This window comes from Ranitomeya variabilis, chromosome 4 (assembly GCF_051348905.1).
Source record: "Ranitomeya variabilis isolate aRanVar5 chromosome 4, aRanVar5.hap1, whole genome shotgun sequence".
Taxonomy (NCBI): Eukaryota; Metazoa; Chordata; class Amphibia; order Anura; family Dendrobatidae; genus Ranitomeya; species Ranitomeya variabilis.
In genome coordinates this window covers 26,395,005-26,420,691 of record NC_135235.1, presented here as the reverse complement: position 1 = coordinate 26,420,691, position 25,687 = coordinate 26,395,005, and the positions used below count along the sequence as shown (strand labels likewise).

At 45.2% G+C, this 25,687-nt stretch overlaps 1 protein-coding gene across 3 annotated transcripts in view; it reads left to right on the top strand.

The window, feature by feature from the left end:
- The first annotated feature begins 4,755 nt into the window (after positions 1-4,755).
- Positions 4,756-25,687, top strand: part of NOP2 (NOP2 nucleolar protein) — a 31,895-nt gene continuing 10,963 nt past the window's right edge. For 2 of the 3 annotated variants that reach the window (XM_077258223.1, XM_077258225.1), the window contains exons 1-6: positions 4,756-4,891; positions 23,832-23,981; positions 24,634-24,673; positions 24,774-24,841; positions 24,919-25,229; positions 25,328-25,377. In XM_077258223.1, coding sequence (XP_077114338.1) covers positions 23,873-23,981; positions 24,634-24,673; positions 24,774-24,841; positions 24,919-25,229; positions 25,328-25,377 — 578 coding nt within the window. In that variant the 5' untranslated portion in view covers positions 4,756-4,891; positions 23,832-23,872. Of the gene's footprint in view, positions 4,984-23,831; positions 23,982-24,633; positions 24,674-24,773; positions 24,842-24,918; positions 25,230-25,327; positions 25,378-25,687 lie in introns of all 3 variants that reach the window. The other variant, XM_077258224.1, reaches the window with a different exon arrangement.

Sequence of the window (25,687 nt, the reverse complement as noted above, 5' to 3'; positions counted from 1 at the left end):
CAAGGAGGGGTTCTCCCGCTTCCAAAGCTACTCTAGCCAAATGGATTCGGTCGGCTATTCAGGAATCCTATCATGTCAAATTTGTTCCTATCCCAGCAGGGATCAAGGCCCATTCTACTCGGTCGGTGGGCGCCGCGTGGGCCATTCGGCACCAGGCGTCAGCACAACAAGTCTGCAAGGCTGCGACATAGTCCAGCTTGCACACTTTTACGAAACATTACCACATTCATTCTCTCTCTTCTGCAGACGCCGCCCTTGGCAGGCGCATTCTGCAATCAGCGGTACCTTAGCCGTAAGCTAGTGGTACATGGGGTATTAGCAGCTATGGTTGCTACCCACCCAGGGACTGCTTTGGGACGTCCCATGGTCCTGTGTCCCCCAATGAGGCATAGGAGAAAAGGAGATTTTTGTGTACTCACCGTAAAATCTTTTTCTCTCAGCCAATCATTGGGGGACACAGCACCCACCCTGTTAGCCTGTTTGGCTTGTTGTTACTTCTTTGGTTTTGACATAGTTTATTGTCTTTTGTTTAATGCTCCTACTGCTTTACTACCGAACTGGTTGAATTGTAGACAGTGAAGGGGTGTATACTGCAGAGGAGGAGTTAATCTTTCTGTTAACTTAGTGTCCTCCTAGTGGCAGCAGCATAACACCCATGGTCCTGTGTCCCCCAATGATTGGCTCGGAGAAAAAGATTTTACAGTGAGTACACAAAAATCTCCTTTTTTCATTCAGGGGGTCTTCCAGATGGTACCCCCCCCCCCCCATAGTGTGTCATCAAAGGCCTGTCACCTTAATTTGGTCCTGGGCGCTTTTCAGGGGACGCTTTTTAAAACAGTTGCTGGACGTCTCGCTGACAGTTCTGTCTTTATTTGCCTTCTTGTCGCAGTGCCGTTTGTCTGGCGGGTCTTGGAGCTGACCGCTCTGTCCTGATGAGTTTTTTTTCCACCAGGACAAGGTGGTCCTCAGACCATTTTCGTCTTTTTTACCCAACATGATCTCGTCTTTCACCATATTGAAGACATTGTCCGTCCTTCGTCTGGTTCAGCAAAAGTTTGTGGTGAGGGCTCTAAGAAGGTACATCTCAAGGATGGCCTTCCGTAAGTATCTTTAGGGCCACAATAGCCAGAGGGATTCACTGGGCTATCCAGGAGGCCTACGTCATCAGAGGTAAGCCTATCTCAGTGGGGAGTAAGGCGCACTCTCCTCGATCGGTGGGCGCTTCTTGAGCCTTCGGCATCAGATGTCGGCAAAACAGGTATGCAAGGCTGCGACTTGGTCTAGTGTGCACACATTCTCAAAGCACTACAGTATTCACACTCAGACTCCTGGACATCCGCCCCTTGGCAGATGAATTCTGCAAGTGGTGGTGGCTCTTCTTTAATCAGTTGGTACATGGGGCTCGATCTGTTATGTTGTCCCCACCCAGGGACTGCTTTGGGACATCCCACGGTCTGTGGTCTGTGTGCCCCAATGAGGCGAAGGAGAAATAGGGATTTTTGTGTACTCCACCGTAAAATCCTTTCCTCCGAGCCAATCATTGGGGGACACAGCACCCACCCTGTTAGCCTTTCCGTTTGTTCTGTTTGTCTTTCGTTTGATGTGTTGTACTCTGATATGTTAATGATCTCCTACTGCTTTTACACTGGACTGGATCTCTGGGAGCCAGCAGGAGGGTGTATACTGCAGGGGAGGAGCTAACTTTTTGTCTCAACTTAGTGTCAGCAGCATACACCCACGGTCTGTGTCCCCCAATGAATGGCTCGGAGAAAAGGATTTTACGGTGAGTTCACAAAAATCCTTATTTTTTTTCTTTCGTTCACTGCAATAACATTCGCTCAAACCATCGTTATCTACCTCCAAAATGGTATCAGTCAAAAGTCAGCTGAAGTAGCAAAAAAAAGCCTTTATTCAGCCCCAGACCACAAAAAATGAAAACTTTACAGGTCTCAAAAAACGGTGCCACTAGGAAAAAAAAAATGTAGTCTTTACATTTTTTTTTTTTCCACTATTTAAGTTGAAAAATAAACTATCCATGTTTGGTGTCTGCGTGCTCGTACTGACCTGGAGAATCATATGGCTAGGTCTGTTTTACCATATAGTGAAAGTGGTAAATTAAAAAAAAAAAAAAGGATAATCACAAGGTCATGAAGGGATTAAGCACACACTCGACCCTGACTGACGCCCCACATTAGGGCCGGGACCGCTGTGACTGATACCGGAACACTGCTGGGGAGAATAAAGTGAATTTCCTCCCAGCAGCGGGGTCTGAGCGCCGGCAGCGGGCTGGTTCAGAACGCTATTAACCTGCAGATTAACCCCATAGCTGCAGGTTAATAGCGGGTTTTGAGGTGCCAGGTTTCCCTTTGAACATCAACGTCATCTTAATAATATTTGTGTAAAATGGTCAAAGAAAGGCAGAAATAGTCTGTGAAATTGAGAGAGTGGAGCGGTGTCTTTGACACTTACTATAGTATGTGCACCTTTTGCAGGCTTTTTTTAAAATGTGTATATGTATATATATATATATATATATACACACACACACACACACACACACACACACACACCGGGTTTTTATTTATTGTATAAGGTAAATGGAATTTGTCAGGAGTTTGTCTCTGACCGGAGCACGCGTGACACTTCACAGTCGCTCGCCTTCAAACGATCTGTTGCTGCAGCTCCTCTGTAAGTGATGCGTCACCGTGGTAACATTACAAATACACCGATTAGTATAGCAGCAGTAAGTGAGGGGAAGACGATGGCTGACGCTGCAGGATCGGACCACATGGGGCGTTCGGACACATCCGGGGCTGCAGACACAACCGGAGGAGATGGTGTAATACAGACTTTGCAGAGATGGATTAATTTTCAATAAATTAAATTTAAATAAAATAAAATGAAGTGAAGTTGAATTTAATATTCATCAAAAAATGAAGTGATTCCAGCGAGAGCTTCCGCGCTGTATGGAATATACATCCGCGCCTGTGGATGCAGCCGATGCCGTCATGTTGCAGCATTAAGTGCTTGTTCACATTGGTACAGGAAAGATATATAGCTTGGTACCGTGTTAGCCAGCGGATAGAAAAATATTTAGATGCCTGATGAGACCTGAGTTGTCTCGAAAGCTGCAATTTGTTACCATCTTTTCAGTTAGCCATTAAAAGGTATCAACCACTGAGGACTCTCAATTCTAAACATTTTTCTGTTCACATTGGGGAGCTTTTTTTCATTTGCGTTCACCTGGAGCGGAAAAAGTGTGTGTTTTTTTTGTTTTGTTTTTTTTGCATTCTCTGGCCTCCGTGTTTTGCTTCAAAATGAGGTAACAGATGATCCAGCGCTGAGCTCATAGTGACAGTCAGATTTGAAGCGTGTGACTCTTATCTTTTCCTTTTTTTTTAAGCCCACAGATGGCATCAATGGTGCGGGGGGGAAAAGGCTCCTAAAAGCCAAAAGCTGCCAAATGTTTAATGAAATCCAATTGCAAAGCTGATTTTTAGCCACAGAACGGCCTGCGATTCCAGGGACCGCGCACTTTGTGCCTCGGGGATAAGTTTGACAAAATTGTAGAAGCGATCGCCTCAGCCGTCTGCACACGTCTAAGTCTCCCGACAACACCTGGGAACTTTTAAAAAGGAAGTGTTGGGAAAACGTCCAGAAAGTTTGTTGTATGTGACGCCGGGAAGATCCAAAGCGACATTGAGGTGCGGCATCCAAACGGAAAATTTGGAAGGGTGCGGCTTCTGAATGGGGGCGTGGTTAGGGCCCTCACTTTAAAGGGGTGAGAAAGTATTACAGGATGTGATCAGTGGTCACTCGCCGATTACTGGGGGTCGGACGCTGGGACCTGAACCCCACACAAAAAAAATAAAAATGTGTGCACAACACTCGGCAGCCCACAGGGAATGAATGGAGCGACAAGTGTCCCTCTGGGTGCGGCCGGACCCCGCTGATCAGTTATCAGGTATGTACATGATGTCACTGGACACTCCCTTTAAGAGCTCACAGCAGGCGTTCGTGGTCCCAATCTTTGTGACCCCCTTTGCACACTCTCACATGACTCTACAGTCACGAGGCGCAATACTGCAGCAGCGACCTGAGCGAGCGCCGATCACTGCTGCTTAACCATGTAAATGCCGCTGTCAGCCGCCCCCCATCCTGAGTGATGCCATCACTGGGCGCCTGATGCATTACCGATACAGCTAGGAACCTGCTGACGTCCCCGGCGCCTCCATCTTGGTCCTCCGCTGAAGACGACTCACAAAATGAAAAAAGATTTATAAATATTTTGTGAGTTGCCTCCTGCGGCCGTGAACCTGCGCTCGATCGTCCGATCTGATCACTTTCTCTATTTCCAGAAAATGACATTGACAAAAATGGTCTCTTCACCGGAAGACCAAGATGGAGGCGCCGGGGACGTCAGCAGGTTCCTAGCTGTAAAATATTTTAAAAAATATCAAAACATTTTAACTTCTAAACCCCTCTTCTCAATTCAAAAAATGTCCAGCGCCTAAGGTGTTAAAAAAAAAAAACCCTAAAAAAAATTGGACATCAAGATTGTAAAATAAGTCAACTAAAGAGCGACAAGGGAGCCAAGAGGTTAATAGAGGCACGTGACGTCACCCAGAGAAGTCCCACCATCAGCTTCACACACTAGAGGTCGGACTGTTCTATTTGATCCTTCCGCCGCCGCCATTTTCCTGAAGACCGGAGTCTACGGCTCCCGAAGAGGGACATTCCGCAAAGAAAAATCTCCGCGTTTTGCCAAGTCTCAGTCATGTGATCGGACGCGTCATCCCTGTGGAAGGAACGTGGCGGTGACGTCATCGGCAGGCGACTTTCCTCCAACACGTGAGGGAGCAGGAGCGACGAGCCGGGCTGCGGGTCACAGGTGAGGGCAGGGGGAGCGTTATTCTTCCTGATTATCGGGGGTGCTGGGCCGCTGCAGAGACCCCTTTATACGACGTCTGTTGTATTTAGAAGGTGCGTGGTCGAGCCTTGAAAATTAACTTTTTAAGGTGGACTTTTTTTATTATTATTATTATTATTATTATTATTAATAAAAACTTCACTTTTATTTGTTTTCTTTCTAAAATATGATCAAATCTTAGAGCAGGACGAGGCGTTGCTGCGGGTCCACGATGCACAGTCCTTCCTTGGGCAGGGGGTGGTTTCGGGCCCCCAGTGCCATGACCACCTCTGCGCCCCCCATCTTTGCGCCCCCCATCATTGCCCCCTGTGTGGAGACGCAAGTTCCTTCATCCCCGAAACGTTACTTGTATCTGTGAGGTCAAATGTTAGAAGAGGAGGAAGTGTGAGATGATCTGTAATTATAGTGACTGAGCCCCCGCCGCTGCTCATGTGCTCCCCGACCATCCTGCAGGGACACACCGCTCTTGTGACCGCTGCAGCCAATCATTGACCTCAGCAGTGATGCGTGTAGGGTGCTTGATTGCTGAGGCCAGTGATTTGCTGCAGCGGTCACATCAAGGATGTATATTATGTAACAGAGAGGAAGTAGGATTTATTGTAGATGTTTTTATAATATTTCCTGTTATTAAACAACTTTATTGTAATCACAGGCAATCATTTGATGCAGCATTTACTGATAATTGACTGTGACAGCAAAACTGGTCTCCATGGCAGAGAATGGATATCTATATGTATTACATCCTGTATTATACCCCAGAGCTGCACTCACTATTCTGCTGGTTCAGACACTGTGTACATACACTACTGATCCTGAGTTACATCCTGTATTATACTCCAGAGCTGCACTCACTATTCTGCTGGTGCAGTCACTGTGTACATACACTACTGATCCTGAGTTACATCCTGTATTATACTCCAGAGCTGCACTCACTATTCTGCTGATGCAGTCACTGTGTACATACATTACATTACTGATCCTGAGTTACATCCTGTATTATACTCCAGAGCTGCACTCACTATTCTGCTGGTGCAGTCACTGTGTACATACATTACATTACTGATCCTGAGTTACATCCTGTATTATACTCCAGAGCTGCGCTCACTATTCTGCTGGTGCAGTCACTGTGTACATACATTACATTATTGATCCTGAGTTACATCCTGTATTATACTCCAGAGCTGCACTCACTATTCTGCTGGTGCAGTTCACTGTGTACATACATTACATTACTGATCCTGAGTTACATCCTGTATTATACTCCAGAGCTGCGCTCACTATTCTGCTGGTGCAGTCACTGTGTACATACACTACTGATCCTGAGTTACATCCTGTATTATATCCCAGAGCTGCGCTCACTATTCTGCTGGTGCAGTCACTGTGTACATACATTACATTATTGATCCTGAGTTACATCCTGTACTATACTCCAGAGCTGCACTCACTATTCTGCTGGTGCAGTTCACTGTGTACATATGTTGGGTTGAACAATTAATATAATGTTCAATTCTCTAGTTGCCTACTCCTGGCCTAATGGATATTGATCATGTGCACTAAAGAAATACACCAGACACAGTCAGATGTAACTCTCCTTGATCAATGTATGGCTCAGCTCCAAGAAGGCTTTATTTGGGTTAAAACACAAGCTTATATATTTCCTGTAAGGGGGCTCGGTTAGCTCTAAAATGGGAGTGATCGGATGTATTTCATTGGTTAGTGGGTTGGGCAATGAGCAAGTCCATGGGCGGATCCATGAGGTCATCGGGGTGGGTTGGTCCGTGAGGTCATCAGGGTGGGCGTCACTGTGGGTGGATCCATGAGGTCATCAGGGTGGGCATCATCTTGGATACCAGAGCACATGGCTCTGATACAGGAGATGGTAGCCATCTTTAGGGTCTCATTGATCATCTTGGATACCAGCACATGGCTCTGGTACAGGAGATGGCGGCCATCTTTAGGATCTCACTTTGATCTGAGGAAACTTATGTAAGGTTAAACAATACATGTTATGGGTTGCTTCTCTCAATTACCTTATGTCTTATGTGTTGAGGTTAATTAAGTATTTGATCTTATGGCTCTCCTCAACAGTCCCCCCTAAATACTTTATTAACCTTTTTCTTTTATCTTGATCCCACCGTGCTTCCCTAACCCACCGGTGTTAAGTGTCACTATGACATCAGAGGCTTCATGACAATATGGATGCTATAGACACCAGAGAATGTGTGACTAATTATGGGTATACTGCGGAGGTATATCGGAGCGCGTTACCCATGTCCTCGGGACTTCCCTACCTGCTGGATCCATTACTCTCCAGTCTCCCATCTCCATGGTTACATAAAATACACATGAGCGACTAACCCTGATGTACACATCCTAGATCTGACCGTCTTGCCCGGGAGGGGGAATTGGAGTTTTCACCAGTTTGAGACAAGTTTTCCCTGGTGGAAAACCTCCCTTTGTAGCTGGACTTTGACAAGCAGGTCAGATCCTACTCTGTCCCTAACTGTCTAACAAGTTTATAATGTGAGAGATGGATCCAGGAGGCGCACAGCAACCCTGACTTAAGTAGGAGTAGTCAGGAGCACTTAGTAGGGACCCTCAAATCTCGACTCCAGGGATGTCTTTCTGATGAACTTCTTTACAAGCACGTAGTCACCAGGTTGGAGAGCATGGGTACCTTCACTGGAATCTGGACCTGGAATGGATGATAAAACTTGTACATGTGTTACTGACAGTTCTTTAGTAAGGACAATGACATAGTTTACAAGAGTATCACTTCCTAAGGCTAGCTGTTGTGGAAAATATTGACCCAACCTTGGAAGCCCCCCAAAAAGAATCTCGTATGGTGTGAGTTTAGTAGAACCCCTTGGAGTGTTTCTGACTGAGTATAAGGCAACGGGCAAAATGTCTGTCCAAGGAAGTCTGACCTCCTGACTGGCTTTCAGTATTTTATTTTTCAAGGTGCCATTCAGTGTTTCTACTTTCCCACTGCTCTGTGGGTGATATGGAGTATGTAAACCCAAATCCGCTCCCACCAGTGTCCATAGTTCCTTAGTCAGTGCTGCAGTGAACGCAGGTCCTTGGTCACTCTCAATTACCTCTGGGACCCCATATCTGCAGACTACTTCAGTCATCCGTCTCTTAACAGTCACTCTGGCAGTCATGTTTGTTACTGGATAGGCTTCGGGCCATCCTGAGAACATGTCAGTCACTACCAGTGCATGCTCGTACTTCCCTACTTTTGGCATTTGAATGTGATCAATCTGAATTCTCTGAGAGGGATAAAGTGGTTTAGCCAAATGTTTGAGTAACTTTCTGAGTCGGTGCTGGATTGCATGTTGCTCACACAAGGCAGGACTTGCAATATTTTTGGTTGACAGTAGAGATCCCAGGTGCCATATAAGTCTTCCAAATTAGGTCATTCATCTGATTCTTGCCTCTGTGGGTAATACCGTGTGCCCATTCTGTCACTGAGGGGTACAGATTATGGGGTAGACAGACCTTTGTTTATCCTCTAGACTCAATCTTCATCCTTTTTAGCTCCTCCTTCTTGCCATGACTTCTTTTCATCATCTGATGCCTTGTTTTGATGTAGATGGATGATCCTCATAAGAGAGCCTTTAGTCCCTTCTTCGGTGTCTTGTGACACGTACACCGCTGCTTTCTCTTTCCCAAATGGATCCGCAGCATAGGTTTTTGCTGTTTTGTCAGCAAAGAAGTTCCTCCTTGCTTCTGGAGAATCCAATCTCCCGTGAGCTTTGATCTTGATCACTGCAACCTCCAAAGGTAGATCTAGAGTGGCCACAAGTTCTTGTATGATAGCAGCATGTTTTACAGGAGCTCCACTGGACGTTAGGTATCCTCTGGCTGCCCAGATACTGCCGAAGTCATGAGCCACTCCGAAAGCGTATCTTGAATCCGTGTAGATGTTGACCACCTTCTCCGTCGCTTCCTGACAAGCCAACGTCAAAGCCTTAAGTTCCGCTTCTTGTGCAGACATGTGCGGTGGTAGTGATCCAGCTGAGATGACCTGGTCATGTGTAACCACGGCATATCCCGTATGGAATCTTCCTGTTTTCTGCAAATCTGGAACCATCAGTGAAGAACGTCAGGTCAGCATGTGGGAGTGGGTCTTCAGACACGTTTTTCTTGGAGGCTGCTTCTTCCTGCATTTGTTCGAGACAGTCATGATCCTCCTTTGTGTGTAGAGGCATCTTCTCCGAGAGCATCAGTATCATCATCCACATCCCCCCTGGAAAGAGGAAGCAGCGTGGACGGGTTGAGGATGCTGCAGCCGGCAAGAGTGACATTATCCGGAACCAAGAGCGAACATTGGAGTCTCATATGACGCTGTAGCGACAGGTGTTTAGGTTGAGTCTGGCCTAGAATAGCTTTTATGTCGTGTGGAGCCATTAAGAGAACCGGATGTCCTAAGATGATATCAGAAGTTTTGTCCAGAAGGATATGTGCAGCATGAACGGCTCTGAGGCAAGTCGGGGAAGCTTGAGACACAGAGTCCAGGCGGGCAGAGTAATAGTCGATTGGTCTTGTTCTTCCCCCATATTTTTGTGCTAGGACTCCGGAAGCATGTCCTGCTACTTCACTGACAAACAAGTAAAAAGGTAGTTGATAATTTGGGATTCCAAGAGCTGGTGCAGACTGTATGGCCTGTTTAAGAGCGTAGAAGGCTTCAACAGATTTGGGACATAGTGGAAACGCTGACGTCTTAAGGTCATCATACAATGGCTGCATCAGCTTGGAGGCGTCCGGAATCCATTGGCGACAATAAGTGATAGGTCAGCCAGCTCATCTGAGGCCAATGTCTTAGGTTCTTGGCAGAACTCAACACCAGAGTCCCATGTAGTGTCACTGGCAAGTGAGTCATCATTGAACACGATATCCATAACAGGCCAATATGCATCACCTGATTTAACCCCTTCCCGACCTTTGACGCCACGTAGGCGTCATGAAAGTCGGTGCCAATCCGACCTGTGACGCCTATGTGGCGTCATGGAATGATCGCATCCCTGCAGATCGGGTGAAAGGGTTAACTCCAATTTCACCCAATCTGCAGGGACAGGGTGAGTGGTACTTCAGCCCAGGGGGGGGTGGCTTGGGCTACGATCGCTCTAATTGGCTGTTGAAAGTGAAACAGCCAATCAGAGCGATTTGTAATATTTCACCTAAAAAAACTGGTGAAATATTACAATCCAGCCATGGCCGATGCTGCAATACCATCGGCCATGGCTGGAAACACTTATGTGACTCCCCCACCCCACCGATCGCCCCCCCAAGCCACCGATCTGTGCTCCGGTCCCCTCCGTCTTGTGCTCCGCTCCCACGTCCTCCTGTCCGCTCCCCCCGTGCACCTATGCCACCCCCCCGTGCTCCGACGCCCCCCCGTGCCCCGATCTCCCCACCGTGCCCCGATCTCCCCCCCCCTTATACTTACCGAGGCTCCCTGTGTGCATCCGTCTTCTCCATGGGCGCCGCCATCTTCCAAAATGGCGGGCGCATGCGCAGTGCGCCCGCCGAATCTGCCGGCCGGCAGATTCGTTACAAGTACATTTTGATCGCTGTGATAGAACCTATCACAGCGATCAAAATAAAAAAATAATAAATAACCCCCCCCCCCCTTTATCACCCCCATAGGTAGGGACAATAATAAAATAAAGAACATTTTTTTTTTTCTTTTTCCACTAGGGGTAGGGGTAGGGGTAGGGTTAGGGCATGTGCACACAGTGCGGATTTGGCTGCGGATCCGCAGCGGATTGGCCGCGGATCCGCAGCGGATTGGCCGCTGCGAATTCGTAGCAGTTTTCCATCAGGTATGCAGTACCATGTACACCTATGGAAAACCAAATCCGCTGTGCCCATGGTGCGGAAAATTCCGTGCAGAAACGCTGCGTTGTATTTTCCGCAGCATGTCAATTCTTTGTGCGGATTCCGCAGCGTTTTACACCTGTTCCTCAATAGGAATCCGCAGGTAAAATCCGCACAAAAAAACACTGGAAATCCGCTGTAAATCCGCAGGTAAAACGCAGTGCCTTTTACCTGCAGATTTTTCAAAAATCGTGCAGAAAAATCTCACACGAATCCGCAACGTGGGCACATAGCCTAAGGGTATGTGCACACGTTGCGGATTTCTTGCAGAAATTTCCTGAAGAAAACCGGAAATTTTCTGCAAGAAATCCGCATTTTTTGTTTTGCGTTATTTTTCCGTTTTTTTTGCGTTTTTTTTAGCATTCTGCAAGCGTATTTAGCTTGCAGTATGCTAAAGTTTTCCAAGCGATCTGTAGCATCGCTTGGAAAACTGACTGACAAGTTGGTCACACTTGTCAAACATACTGTTTGACAAGTGTGACCAACTTTTTACTATAGATGCAGCTTATGCAGCATCTATAGTAAAAGATAGAATGTTTAAAAATAATAAAAAAAATAAAAAAATGCTTATACTCACCCAGACATCTCATCAGCGGCGTCCGTTCGTCTTCCTATAGCTGGTCTGTGCGCACAGGACCTTCCGTGACGTCACGGTCACGTGAGCGGTCACATGACCGCTCACGACCAATCACAGGACAGTGACGTCATCGGCAAGGTCCTTCGCCGCACATCAGCTACAGGAACCGAAGCGACAGCGTGCAGTGGAGGCGGGAAGACATCGAGGGTGAGTATAGGACTATTTTTTATTTTAATTCTTATTTTTTGACCACTTATATGGTGCCCAGTGCGTGGAGGAGAGTCTCCTCTCCTCCACCCTAGGTACCAACCGCACATAATCTGCTTACTTCCCGCATCGTGGGCACAGCCCCGTGCGGGAAGTAAGCAGATCAATGGACCCCTAGGTGTGCGGAATCCCCTGCAATTCCGCATTTTAATGAACATGTTGCTTTTTTTCCGCGATGCGATTTTTTCGCGGAAAAAAAGGCTACATTTGCACAAAAAATGCGGAATACACTTAAAATAATGGGAGGCATATGTAAGCGTTTTTTTTTCGCGTTTTTATCACGTTTTTATAGCGAAAAAACGCGAAAAAAAACGCGAAAAATACTTAACGTGTGCACATGGCCTTAGGGTTAGGGTTGGAATTAGGGCTACGGTTGGAAATAGTGTTAAGATTAGGCTTGTGGTTAGGGTTACGGATAGGGTTAGGGGTGTGTTGGGGTTACAGTTGTGGTTAGGGTTGGGATTAGGGTTAGGGTTGGGATTAGGGTTAGGATTAGGGTTAGGGTTGGAATTGGGGTTAGGGTTGTGGTTAGGGATGTGGTGTGTTGGGGTTAGGGTTGTGATTAGGGTTTTGGCTACAGTTGGGATTAGGATTAGGGGTGTGTTGCGGTTAGTGTTGGAGTTAGAATTGAGGGGTTTCCACTGTTTAGGCACATCAGGGGTCTCCAAACGCAACATGGCGCCACCATTGATTCCAGCCAATCTTGCGTTCAAAAAGTCAAATGGTGCTCCCTCCCTTCCAAGCCCCGACGTGCGCCCAAACAGTGGTTTACCCCCACATATGGGGTACCAGCGTACTCAGGACAAACTGGGCAACAACTGTTGGGGTCCAATTTCTCCTGTTACCCTTGCAAAAATAAAAAATTACTTGCTAAAACATAATTTTTTGAGGAAAGAACAATTATTTTTTTATTTTCACGGCTCTGCGTTATAAACTTCTGTGAAGCACTTGGGGGTTGAACGTGCTCATCACACATCTAGATAAGTTCCTTTGGGGGTCTAGTTTCCAAAATGGGGTCACTTGTGGGGTGTTTCTACTGTTTAGGCACATCAGGGGCTCTGCAAATGCAATGTGACGCCCGCAGACCATTCCATCAAAGTCTGCATTTCAAATGTCACTACTTCCCTTCCGAGCCCTGACGTGTGCCCAAACAGTGGTTTACCCCCACATATGGGGTATCAGCGTACTCACAACAAACTGGGCAACAAATATTGGGGTCAAATTTCTCCTGTTACCCTTGCAAAAATAAAAAATTCTGGGCTAAAACAATATGTTTGAGGAAAGGAAACTTATTTATTATTTTCACGGCTCTGCGTTATAAACTTCTGTGAAGCACTTGGGGGTTCAAAGTGCTCATCACACATCTAGATAAGTTCCTTGGGGGGTCTAGTTTCCAAAATGGAGTCACTTGTGGGGAGTTCCTACTGTTTAGGCACATCAGGGGCTCTGCAAACGCAACCTGACGCCCGCAGAGCATTCCATCAAAGTCTGCATTCCAAAATGTTACTACTTCCCTTCCGAACCCCGGCATGTGCCCAAACAGTGGTTTACCCCCACATATGGGGTATCAGCGTACTCAGGAGAAACTGGACAACAACTTTTGGGGTCCAATTTCTCCTGTTACCCTTGGGAAAATAAAAAATTGTGGGCTAAAAAATCATTTTTGAGAAAAGAAAAATTATTTTTTATTTTCATGGCTCTGCGTTATAAACTTCTGTGAAGCACTTGGGGGTTCAAAGTGCTCACCACACATCTAGATTAGTTCCTTGGGAGGTCTAGTTTCCAAAATGGGGTCACTTGTGTGGGAGCTCCAATGTTTAGGCACACAGGGGCTCTTCAAACGCGACATGGTGTCCGCTAATGATTGGAGCTAATTTTCCATTCAAAAAGCCAAATGGCATGCCTTCCCTTCCGTGCCCTGCCGTGCGCCCAAACAGTGGTTTACCCCCACATATGGGGTATCATCGTACTCAGGACAAACTGGACAACAACATTTGGGGTCCAATTTCTCCTATTACCCTTGGGAAAATAAAAAATTCTGGGCTAAAAATCATTTTTGAGGAAAGAAAAATTATTTTTTATTTTTGCGGCTCTGCGTTATAAACTTCTGTGAAGCACCTGGGGGTTTTAAGTGCTCACTATGCATCTAGATAAGTTCCTTGGGGGGTCTAGTTTCCAAAATGGGGTAACTTGTAGGGGAGCTCCAATGTTTAGGCACACAGGAGCTCTCCAAACGCGACATGGTGTCAGCTAACGATTGGAGCTAATTTTCCATTCAAAAAGTCAAATGGCGCGCCTCCCCTTCCGAGCCTTGCCGTGCACCCAAACAGTGGTTTACCCCCACATATGAGGTATCGGCGTACTCAGGAGAAATTGCCCAACAAATTTTAGGATCCATTTTATCCTGTTGCCCATGTGAAAATGAAAAAACTGAGGCTAAAAGAAATTTTGTGTGAAAAAAAAGTACTTTTTCATTTTTACGGATCATTGTGAAGCACCTGAGGGTTTAAAGTGCTCACTATGCTTCTAGATAAGTTCCTTGGGGGGGTCTAGTTTCCAAAATGGGGTCACTTGTGGGGGAGCTCCAATGTTTAGGCACACGGGGGCTCTCCAAACCTGACATGGTGTCCGCTAGCGATGGAGATAATTTTTCATTCAAAAAGTCAAATGGCGCTCCTTCCCTTCCGAGCCCTGCCGTGCGCCCAAACAGTGGTTTACCCCCACATATGAGGTATCAGCGTACTCAGGACAAATTGGACAACAATGTTCGTGGTCCAGTTTCTCCTTTTACCCTTGGGAAAATAAAAAAATTGTTGCGAAAAGATCATTTTTGTGACTAAAAAGTTAAATGTTCATTTTTTACTTCCATGTTGCTTCTGCTGCTGTGAAACACCTGAAGGGTTAATAAACTTCTTGAATGTGGTTTTGAGCACCTTGAGGGGTGCAGTTTTTAGAATGGTGTCACTTTGGGGTATTTTCAGCCATATAGAACCCTCAAATTGACTTCAAATGTGAGGTGGTCCCTAAAAAAAATGGTTTTGTAAATTTTGTTGTAAAAATGAGAAATCACTGGTCAAATTTTAACCCTTATAACTTCCTAGCAAAAAAAAATGTTTCCAAAATTGTGCTGATGTAAAGTAGACATGTGGGAAATGTTATTTATTAACTATTTTGTGTCACATAACTCTCTGGTTTAACAGAATAAAAATTAAAAATGTGAAAATTGCGAAATTTTAAAATTTTTCGCCAAATTTCCGTTTTTTTTCACAAATAAACTCAGAAATTATCGACCTAAATTTACCACTAACATGAAGCCCAATATGTCACGAAAAAACAATCTCAGAATCGCTAGGATCCGTTGAAGCGTTCCCGAGTTATTACCTCATAAAGGGACACTGGTCAGAATTGCAAAAAACGGCAAGGTCATTAAGGCCAAAATAGGCTGGGTCATGAAGGGGTTAAGATTTGCCAGGGAAATGAGATCTTGCCACTTGGCTGGCTAAGTACTTTGGATTTGAAGCATGCTTCTGTAGAAAGGCATCGGCTGTTTTTCTGGATCTGGAAGTTGGTTCAACAGAGTAGCAGCTTGCTGGGGTGTAAACTTGACGTAGAGGGTGGGCTCCTCAGACATGAGCATTGGCACTGTTGGTGGTGACATCTGAGGCGGGAGTATAGATGTAGTCCCTTGTGTATGAGGAGCCGGAGGAGGTAACAGTCCTGGAATGAGGGGCTCTATTTGGGCAGCTCCAGTATCATGGTGTGGGGTCCAGGTGACACAGGCAGTCTTAAAAGCTTTAACAGTCCTGTCCTCATTACTATTTAATAAAGTAGGGGTCACACAGCGTGTATGATCATTCTACACGGGAGATTGCCAGCTTTAGTCACCGCCCCTTTGTGCTTCCTGTGCTATTGGTATCCCCCTCCCAGATTGAGCCCCCCCTTGTTACAGTTGCCATCGTCCCATACAGGTGTGCGCTTGGCTGCGAGACAGCCTGTGAGGTACCGGGTATAGGGTTAGGTAGACTGCGTGAGAGTGCTGTTGTAGCGGAAGCATTGGGAGGAGAGGCCGCTGCTTGGAGCATCTCATGTGGGTGTGCAGCTAAATTGGCAGTGGAAGTGACAGTAGAAAGGGTCGGTGCCGGGGACGATCCAGGTGGGAGTATTGCTGGATTCACGACAGGAGTGATAGTGGAAAGGGTCGGTGCCCCATTGGAAACCACTGAGACAGAAAACATGGGTAAAGCCTGTTCACTTCCCGAAGGAATATAGTATTGGCCGTTAGTGGTCATTACTGGGTAACAAGGATTTAGTGATGTGGTGTGTAGCCTTAGTCTGAGATGTTCACCACCAGGAGCAGCACATTTGCCATCCACAATATGGCTGCCGTTAGAATTACATTTGCCATCCACAAAATGGCTGCCGTCAGAATTACATTTGCCATCCACAAAATGGCTGCCGTTAGCATTACATTTGCCATCCACAAAATGGCTGCCGTCAGAATTACATTTGAAATTAGCGGGATAGAATCCAATGAAAATACTTGTTGAGTGTAGCAATTGGACTAAAATATAACTTTTAATGTATACAATTTAAAAAAAGACTAACAGTGAAAACTTCACCACGTGATATGAACATACAGGGGACTTAAAAAAAGGGGGGATAGGCGTACCCCCTCAGGACACAAAAGGTACGTAGGAATAAACGAATATGAATGTGCTGATCCGTTCATACAGAGATCCAGCAACATGCACTGGTAATATGCGGTGAGAATAGCAATGCTAGTGAGTCGAGCAGGCTCAAGTATCTGTGCACATTGGTGAAATATGTAATGTCTTATAATAAGTCACCATAGGGTTCCAGACCCCAATTGTCTTTGTACACACACAGTACCTATAACCAAAATGCTCATTCAGTCCTTTCAGACTAACGACCTAGCTATATGCTTTAAACCAGATGCAATCACAAATTCAGCAGCAAAGAAAACATATTGCTGACTATACCTTCCTGACAACGAGATCTCAACGTAAAGTTGAAACAGATATTTCATCATCAGAGGCAGAAGCTTCTGATGGTGAGACGAGAACTCATAACCAGAGAGGTAGGGGCAGAGGTAGGGGTAACGGCAGGGGTCGAGGAGGCAACAGGAGATCCCCCCCCAAAAACAGTTTTTTAGAACTCAGCTACCCTCTCAGGAGCCGCACCAACGCACACAATCCAGTATAGACACACAGGTCATTAACCTATCCTCCAGATCCCTCAACAAGGAAGAGGTACAACTATTGAGTAGAGGTCTTTCATTTGTCCCGACGTCCGACATGGACACCTTTGAGGTTATCAAAGATTTAAACCTTTTCATCAGACAACTGAAATGGAAGAAATTCTTTGTGAGGGAGGATAAAAAACAATGTGATAGTTTGGGTATACCTGATGACCTGCTAAGTGATGTACGGTTTTTGTTTCATCTCGCAGATACAGATCCTAATCAGGAAGGTATAGGCCCTTTCACTAAATTAAAGAACAAAAGTTCCAAAATGCCCCCACCATTGAGTGATATAGGCTCCTTGGACATCTTCCTCAATTTGGTTACAGAGGACATAGTCAAATTATCAGGATCAAGAGGCAGAAACACTCATAATCTCACTAAAGATGAGATTACTTGCCTCAATAACCTTGAAAACTACTCCAACATTACTATAAAGCCCTCTGATGAAGGGGGCAATGTGGTCGTTATGAACACAACAGACTATAGACTATTGTGCCTGGGCCTCTTAGAAAAAGTTGAAGAATATCAACTCCTTAGAACTAATCCTTTGACCAGGTTTCTGGGGGAATTGAGGACGTTTGTTGAACAGGGCTTCGCAGATGGCATTCTGGGGAAAGAGGAGAGGGATTTCATACTTCCCAAATTTCCGGTTTTGCCAACTTTCTATTGTCTCCCCAAAATTCACAAGGGCACCAATCCATTGAAGGGGAGACCCATTGTGTCGGGGAACAATAGTTTGACCGAAAAACTGGGGATGTACATTGACAAGGTACTCAAACCTTTTGTCAGCTCATTAAATTCGTATGTACGGGACACCACGGACCTTCTAAGTAAATTGGATGGTGTTTTTCTTGACCCCGATATGGTAATAGGAAGTATAGATGTCGAAGCCCTATATTCCTCCATTCCGCACGACAAAGGCATAACAGCTGCCAGTTACTTTTTGAACACCAGAGGCATACAATTTGACAAACACAATAAATTTATATTGAAAAGTTTGGAGTTTTGCCTCACAAAGAATATTTTCCTCTTTGACCAGAAACTCTACCACCAGCTCAGGGGCACTGCAATGGGCAGTCCCTGCGCGCCATCGTATGCCAATTTGCTCCTGGGCTGGTGGGAGGAAACAATGGTCTTTGGTGATTCTACGTTGTGTCTCGATGACAAAGTCATATTATGGCTTCGATACATCGATGACATTCTGGTAATTTGGAGAGGGAGCTCTTTGGAGTTTGGCTCATTTGTTGAAGGCCTGAATACAAACACCATAGGCCTCAGCTTTACGTATGAAGTGAACCCCACTAAATTGTCCTTTCTAGATATCTGCATTGAAAAAACCTCTAGCGGAGCTCTAGCAACAAGAACACACAGGAAGAGCACTTCAACCAACTCCCTTTTGAGATGGGAGAGTAACCACCCTGTCCCTCTCAAGAGAGGGATACCGAAAGGGCAATACTTACGTATGCGTAGAAACTGTTCACAACCTGAAACATTCCAAGAACAGGCCAACGATTTACAAATGAGATTTTTGGAAAGGGGGTATCCTCAAAGTATTTTGAAAAAGGCCTACAAAGAATCTGTAGCAAGAGACAGGAGGGAATTATTGGTGCCCAGAATGAGGGAAGAATCCGACACTAAGGTTCGCTTCATCACAAGGTATTCGAATGGGGCTAATCACATCAGAACCATTTTGCAACGACATTGGTCTGTTCTAGCAATGGACAATGACATCAAGGAGTTCCTCCCAGAAATACCACAGATCACATACAGAAGGGGAAGATCCCTAGGTGACCGTCTTGTCCACAGTCACTTTCAGTCCAATCGGGACTGGCAATTTTTTGACAAATCGAACTACAGGTTGCTTCAAATGCGGGAGGTGTAGGGCTTGCGACTCTATTCTTCCTAGCAGGTCCTTCTGCGGCAATGTCAGCGGTACCTCGTACTCCATCCGACACTTCATCAACTGTCGCACTAAGGGGATTGTCTACAAGGCCACCTGTGTGTGCGGAATGGAGTACGTGGGGAAAACCAAAAGGGAATTCCGCAGAAGGATTCGCGAACATGTCCGGGATATCCTTAATAAAAGGGATACCCCGGTGGCGAATCACATGAATACATATAATGGTGACCCCAAGAAAATTAAATTTGTCGGGATCGACAAAATTGTACCATCACCCAGGGGGGGCGACTGGGACAAACAAATTCTGCAAAAAGAATGCAGATGGATCTTCAACTTGAAAACCACACAGCCCTATGGCCTAAACGAGCAACTGTCATATGGCTGTTTTTTGTAAACTTAGCAAGTATTCCAACGGTTAAATCAGCATAAGTCCCAGTCTCCTCCCCCCAAACCCTAAACCCTCCCCTTTCAACTCCCATATCCCTATATTGTTTTACAATTCTTTTTCCACCTTTGAATAGTTAGGTGGTAACAGAGATAACATAGGGTAAGCCGCCGAGGAGTGGGGGCGCCACCAAACGTATACTTCTTAGGGGGCCTACCCCTGCTATAGGTAGGATATCAGCAAAAAGGCATTACAGCATAGAAGTTGCAGTTCTCTATAGGTTTATTATACGGCATACGTTTAGTTAATATCAACTCAGTGGCCACCCACTTTTCATTCCCCACATCCTCTTCAGGCACTACATACCTCCCCTGTCCCCCTACTTTTAGGGTCATGTAGGGATGAATAGATAGGGATAGCCGTCGTCGAGTGGGGGCGCCATTTGCGCAGGTTCTGTAGAGGTGCCAACCTCCGCGTTAGGTAGGGCACAGCAGAGCAGCTGGCCTCATAGGGCGTACAGGCTTTAAACAGGTCCGTGGTGTCCCTGATTACGAATTTATACTAGTCGTAAAATTTCTTTTCTCTAAATGCTCATCATTTTTCCAAATTGGAATTTCCTTCAAAAACGTGTTGTGTGGTATTTTTACGTTCTTTTTTTTCCTTTTTTTTTGCCTCTAATTTTGGCCTCTCTACCCGATTCTTTAACTACTTGTCTAGCACCGGGGTAAAAAACCGGACCATGCCCATGGATTAATGGAACAACTTTGCATAATTTTTGTAAAAACAAGTTGATTCCAATAAGTGAGGTTGTCTCAATTTTGATAATGTATACTCTATGTACAACCTCACGGGTAAAACTCCTCCGCAATCACATTTATGGAGAGCTCTACCTTCAAGAATTATGTCCTCATTATAATAAGCCCCGGGTCATCTTTTAGGATGATAATTAGAATACATCATGTTTGCGTTTCATTGCGGGGCGCTGATGCGTTCCAAGCCAGCGCATGCGCAAACTATGCACAAACAAAACCGGAAGTGAGGTCATGAGGACCGGAAGCGGCGCGCACGCCGAGAACAGCGTGCCGTGTATCGCGGTCCCTATCATACCGCATATAAGGGAGGCACAAGCGGACGTTAGGTAACGCAGCTCTGCAGGTTCCCTGTCATTCCCCTGATGAGTCCTGGATAGGACGAAACGCGTCGGGAGACGCTATCTGCCACCTACATATTCTCTCTCCATAACACATGGAATGGGTGAGATTATTCCAAGTCGCCTGTAATATAGGCGCTATGTTTATATGCACATTGTGACTGACTAGAAGTATCATATTGCTGCGGTATGGGTGGAAACCCATGAGATGGGTATACAAGTATTCCACAATATGCATGCATTGTTTTGATTATTATAGTCAGCAACATGTTTTCTTTGCTGCTGAATTTATGATTGCATCTGGTTTAAAGCATATAGCTAGGTCGTTAGTCTGAAAGGACTGAATGAGCATTTTGGTTATAGGTACTGTGTGTGTACAAAGACAATTGGGGTCTGGAACCCTATGGTGACTTATTATAAGACATTACATATTTCACCAATGTGCACAGATACTTGAGCCTGCTCGACTCATTAGCATTGCTATTCTCACCGCATGTTACCAGTGCATGTTGCTGGATCTCTATATGAACGGATCAGCACATTCATATTCGTTTATTCCTACGTACCTTTTGTGTCCTGAGGGGGTACGCCTATCCCCCCTTTTTTTAAGTCCCCTGTATGTTCATATCACGTGGTGAAGTTTTCACTGTTAGTCTTTTTTTAAATTGTATACATTAAAAGTTATATTTTAGTCCAGTTGCTACAGAATTACATTTGCCATCCACAAAATGGCTGCTGGTACAATTAACACATTTGCCATCAACAAAATGGCAGCTATTACATTTAGCACATGGCTCTGGGCCACCATTAACAATACATGTTATGGGTTGCTTCTCTCAATTACCTTATGTCTTATGTGTTGAGGTTAATTAAGTATTTGATCTTATGGCTCTCCTCAACACCTACATTACATTACTGATCCTGAGTTACATCCTGTATTATACCCCAGAGCTGCACTCACTATTCTGCTGGTGCAGTCACTGTGTACATACATTACATTACTGATCCCGAGTTACATCCTGTATTATACTCCAGAGCTGCACTCACTATTCTGCTGGTGCAGTCACTGTACATACATTACATTACTGATCCTGAGTTACATCCTGTATTATACCCCAGAGCTGCACTCACTATTCTGCTGGTGCAGTCACTGTGTACATACATTACATTACTGATCCTAAGTTACAACCTGTATTCTACTCCAGAGCTGCACTCACTATTCTGCTGGTGCAGTCACTGTGTACATACATTACATTACTGATCCTGAGTTACCTCCTGTATTATACCCCAGAGCTGCACTCACTATTCTGCTGGTGCAGACACTGTGTACATACATTACATTACTGATCCTGAGTTACATCCTGTATTATACCCCAGAGCTGCACTCACTATTCTGCTGGTGCAGTCACTGTGTACATACATTACATTACTGATCCTGAGTTACATCCTGTATTATACCCCAGAGCTGCACTCACTATTCTGCTGGTGCAGACACTGTGTACATACATTACATTACTGATCCTGAGTTACATCCTGTATTATACTCCAGAGCTGCACTCACTATTCTGCTGGTGCAGTCACTGTGTACATACATTACATTACTGATCCTGAGTTACAACCTGTATTATACTCCAGAGCTGCACTCACTATTCTGCTGGTGCAGTCACTGTGTACATACATTACATTACTGATCCTGAGTTACATCCTGTATTATACTCCAGAGCTGCACTCACTATTCTGCTGGTGCAGTCACTGTGTACATACATACATTACTGATCCTGAGTTACATCCTGTATTATACTCCAGAGCTGCACTCACTATTCTGCTGGTGCAGTCACTGTGTACATACATTACATTACTGATCCTGAGTTACATCCTGTATTATACTCCAGAGCTGCACTCACTATTCTGCTGGTGCAGTCACTGTGTACATACATTACATTACTGATCCTGAGTTACATCCTGTATTATACTCCAGAGCTGCACTCACTATTCTGCTGGTGCAGTCACTGTGTACATACATTACATTACTGATCCTGAGTTACATCCTGTATTATACTCCAGAGCTGCACTCACTATTCTGCTGGTGCAGTCACTGTGTACATACATTACATTACTGATCCTGAGTTACAACCTGTATTATACTCCAGAGCTGCACTCACTATTCTGCTGGTGCAGTCACTGTGTACATACATACATTACTGATCCTGAGTTACATCCTGTATTATACTCCAGAGCTGCACTCACTATTCTGCTGGTGCAGTCACTGTGTACATACATTACATTACTGATCCTGAGTTACATCCTGTATTATACCCCAGAGCTGCACTCACTATTCTGCTGGTGCAGTCACTGTGTACATACATTACATTACTGATCCTGAGTTATATCCTGTATTATACTCCAGAGCTGCACTCACTATTCTGCTGGTGCAGTCACTGTGTACACACATTACATTACTGATCCTGAGTTACATCCTGTATTATACTCCAGAGCTGCACTCACTATTCTGCTGGAGCAGTCACTGTGTACATACATTACATTACTGATCCTGAGTTACATCCTGTATTATACTCCAGAGCTGCACTCACTATTCTGCTGGTGCAGTCACTGTGTACATACATTACATTACTGATCCTGAGTTACATCCTGTATTATACTCCAGAGCTGCACTCAGACATTTATTTGGTCTGCACCAGCAGAATGGTGTTAGATGCTGCATAGATCGCACTTGTACCTGGGAGAGGAGACTGACAGCTCCGGCTTGCAGGCTCACAATGTATAGACGCCGGTGCACACACTTGTGACTGCCTCTAGATTTATTCTGAGCCTGGACGCAGCATCCAGTATTCACGTCAATAGTCCGGTGAGGGGGTCTACATTAGGGGTATTCTATTATGCTATAAATGTCTATGTCAATAATACACTTTTATCCCTTTTCTGGCACGGCCAGTATGCAATTTTTTTTTAAGAGCCATAACTTTACAATAATGTTATGTTTTGATAAATCAGACTTTTAGAGATGCAACAATATACTATATTTTTATGTTTATTTTTAATGGAGGAAAAGGGAATCATTTCTATGTTTGTTTATTTATTTTTTTAATATTTAATTTATTTTTTTTTTGCATATTTTTTTGTTCATTCCTCCCTTAGAAGATTTGAACCTGTGATTGTTCGATCACTTGTGCTATATACTACTATACTACATTACAGCTACTGTATATTGCAATATATAAGTAAAATCCCAGTCTCCTATGAGGCCCAGTCTGTGGCAGTCCATCGGCTCCCCGCGATTGCTCTGCGGGTGGGCAATAGCCACCTGGACAACATGCCTTAAATGTCAACGGCAGAAAGTAACAGCTGCATTTTAAGTGGCTTACCGCTGCAACGGGAAGGGGTTACTAAAAGCCCAATAAAAATGTTGTTTTGTACTTTTGCTTTGACCTGAAATTCGTTCTCTGTTCCTCTCACAGTCGCTTATAAAACACCTCTGCCGTATCCCTAAAATTTCATCATGGGAAGGAAGTTAGACCCGCTCAATAAAGTGCCCCGAGGACCCGGCAGGAAATCAAGAAAGCAACCGGGAGCCGAAAAGGAGCTGAGCAAGATCCTGAGCGACGGTGGTAAGTGCAACATATGAGCAACACGCCTAGTGTGTGTTAGGAGCAAGGGGGTGAAATCTACTACATGCCCCCATTAGGACCACTGTGTCGGCGAATGAGACCTGTGCTGGACCTTAATTAAAGGGGTTGTCCAGGACTGAGAAATTGATGGAGAACACATTAATATATCGGTGCAAGTCCAATTCCCGGCAATCCGATCCATCAGCTGTCCTGTGGGTGTATGGAGAGAGTGCAGTGAGCGCCCCGGGAAATGCACCGATCCGTACACCGTGTAGTGGCCATTCTGGGGTACTGCAGCTCAGATCACAGTGACTGTAATAGGAGCTGAGCTGCAGAGCCCGGCCAGTCCACGGTGTAGGGGGAAGAGCTGCTCTGGCTAGTTGCCAATATGAGACAATTATTTAATGATCTGTACATATAACAAGCTAAAAGCGATCTCGCACCTCCCATTCTGAGTGTCTGGACGCCCCAAATGTGGACTGAGAGGTGTAAGATAATTGTGTGTGGTTTCATTCACTGACTGCAAGCGGAGATTTACAAAAGCCTTTATTCATCCTGATTTTTATTTTTAATAGATTCTGATGTTGATATTCCTTGTTTAAGCATTTTCTAATATTGATAAAGTCAGTTGATTTCCATTTTTTTTAAATAGACTCCGAAGTAAAACGCCTGTCCAGCCGCAGCAGAAAGAGGTGAGGGTCTGCCGCGTGTGACTTGTGGGGGTCTTCCGCGTGTGACTTGTGGTCCTTTTTATTAGATTTATTATTCGTCTTATTCTAATCCCCATCACAGAGCAGCAAAAAGGCGGCAAGTGGAAGAAAAGAAAGTAAAGTTGAGTAAACCAGAAGTAAAGCAGAATGGTAAGAAGTCACCAGCTGCGTCCCGGCTGCACTCGCGTCTTGCACGTTATCGCCGCTGACATCTCACTGTTCCTTAGGTAATGCGCAAGCCGTCCAGAAAGGGAAGAAGAAACTGTCAGGATTCAGCGATGAGAACGCAGAGTGGCTAAAACCTGTTAAGAGAGCAAAGAAGAACAGTGATGATGATGAGGAAGAGGATGAAGATTTCAGTGATCAAGAGATGGACAGCGGAGATGAGAAACCTGTAAAACTAGTAGATGATGATGATGATGATGAAGAGAGTGGAAATGATGAACCTGCTGAAGAGCTGGAGCTTTCTGACAGTGATGATGACCTACAGGATGACTTTGGCGCTTCCTCGGAGGATGAGGATGATGATGGTGGTGATGTAGGTCCTTCAGCATCTTGTCTTCTTCACCTGCTTTACTCTTCATATGTTCGTTTGTATTTCATATATTCACTCTGTGATTTCCCTTCTTGTTATAGCTTCTCCCAATTGAGAAAGCTGCTGAAAAACAGAAGAAAAAGAGTAAAAGGTAAAAATAGCAAATTTGGTAACCTATAGACTGTTCTGCTCCCTGCCCTTCCTTCTCTACCTCCTGCTCTGTAGTGATGCTCCCTGCCCTTCCTTCGCTGCCTCCTGTTCCATAGTGATGCTCTCTGCCCTTCCTTCTCTGCCTCCTGCTCCATAGTAATGCTCCCTAGTGATGTTTTCTGCCCTTCCTTCTCTTCACCTGCTCCTTAGCCTTTCTTCTCTTTTTCCTGCTCTGTAGTGATGATCCCTGCCCTTCCTTCGCTGCCTCCTGTTCCATAGTGATGCTCTCTGCCCTTCCTTCTCTGCCTCCT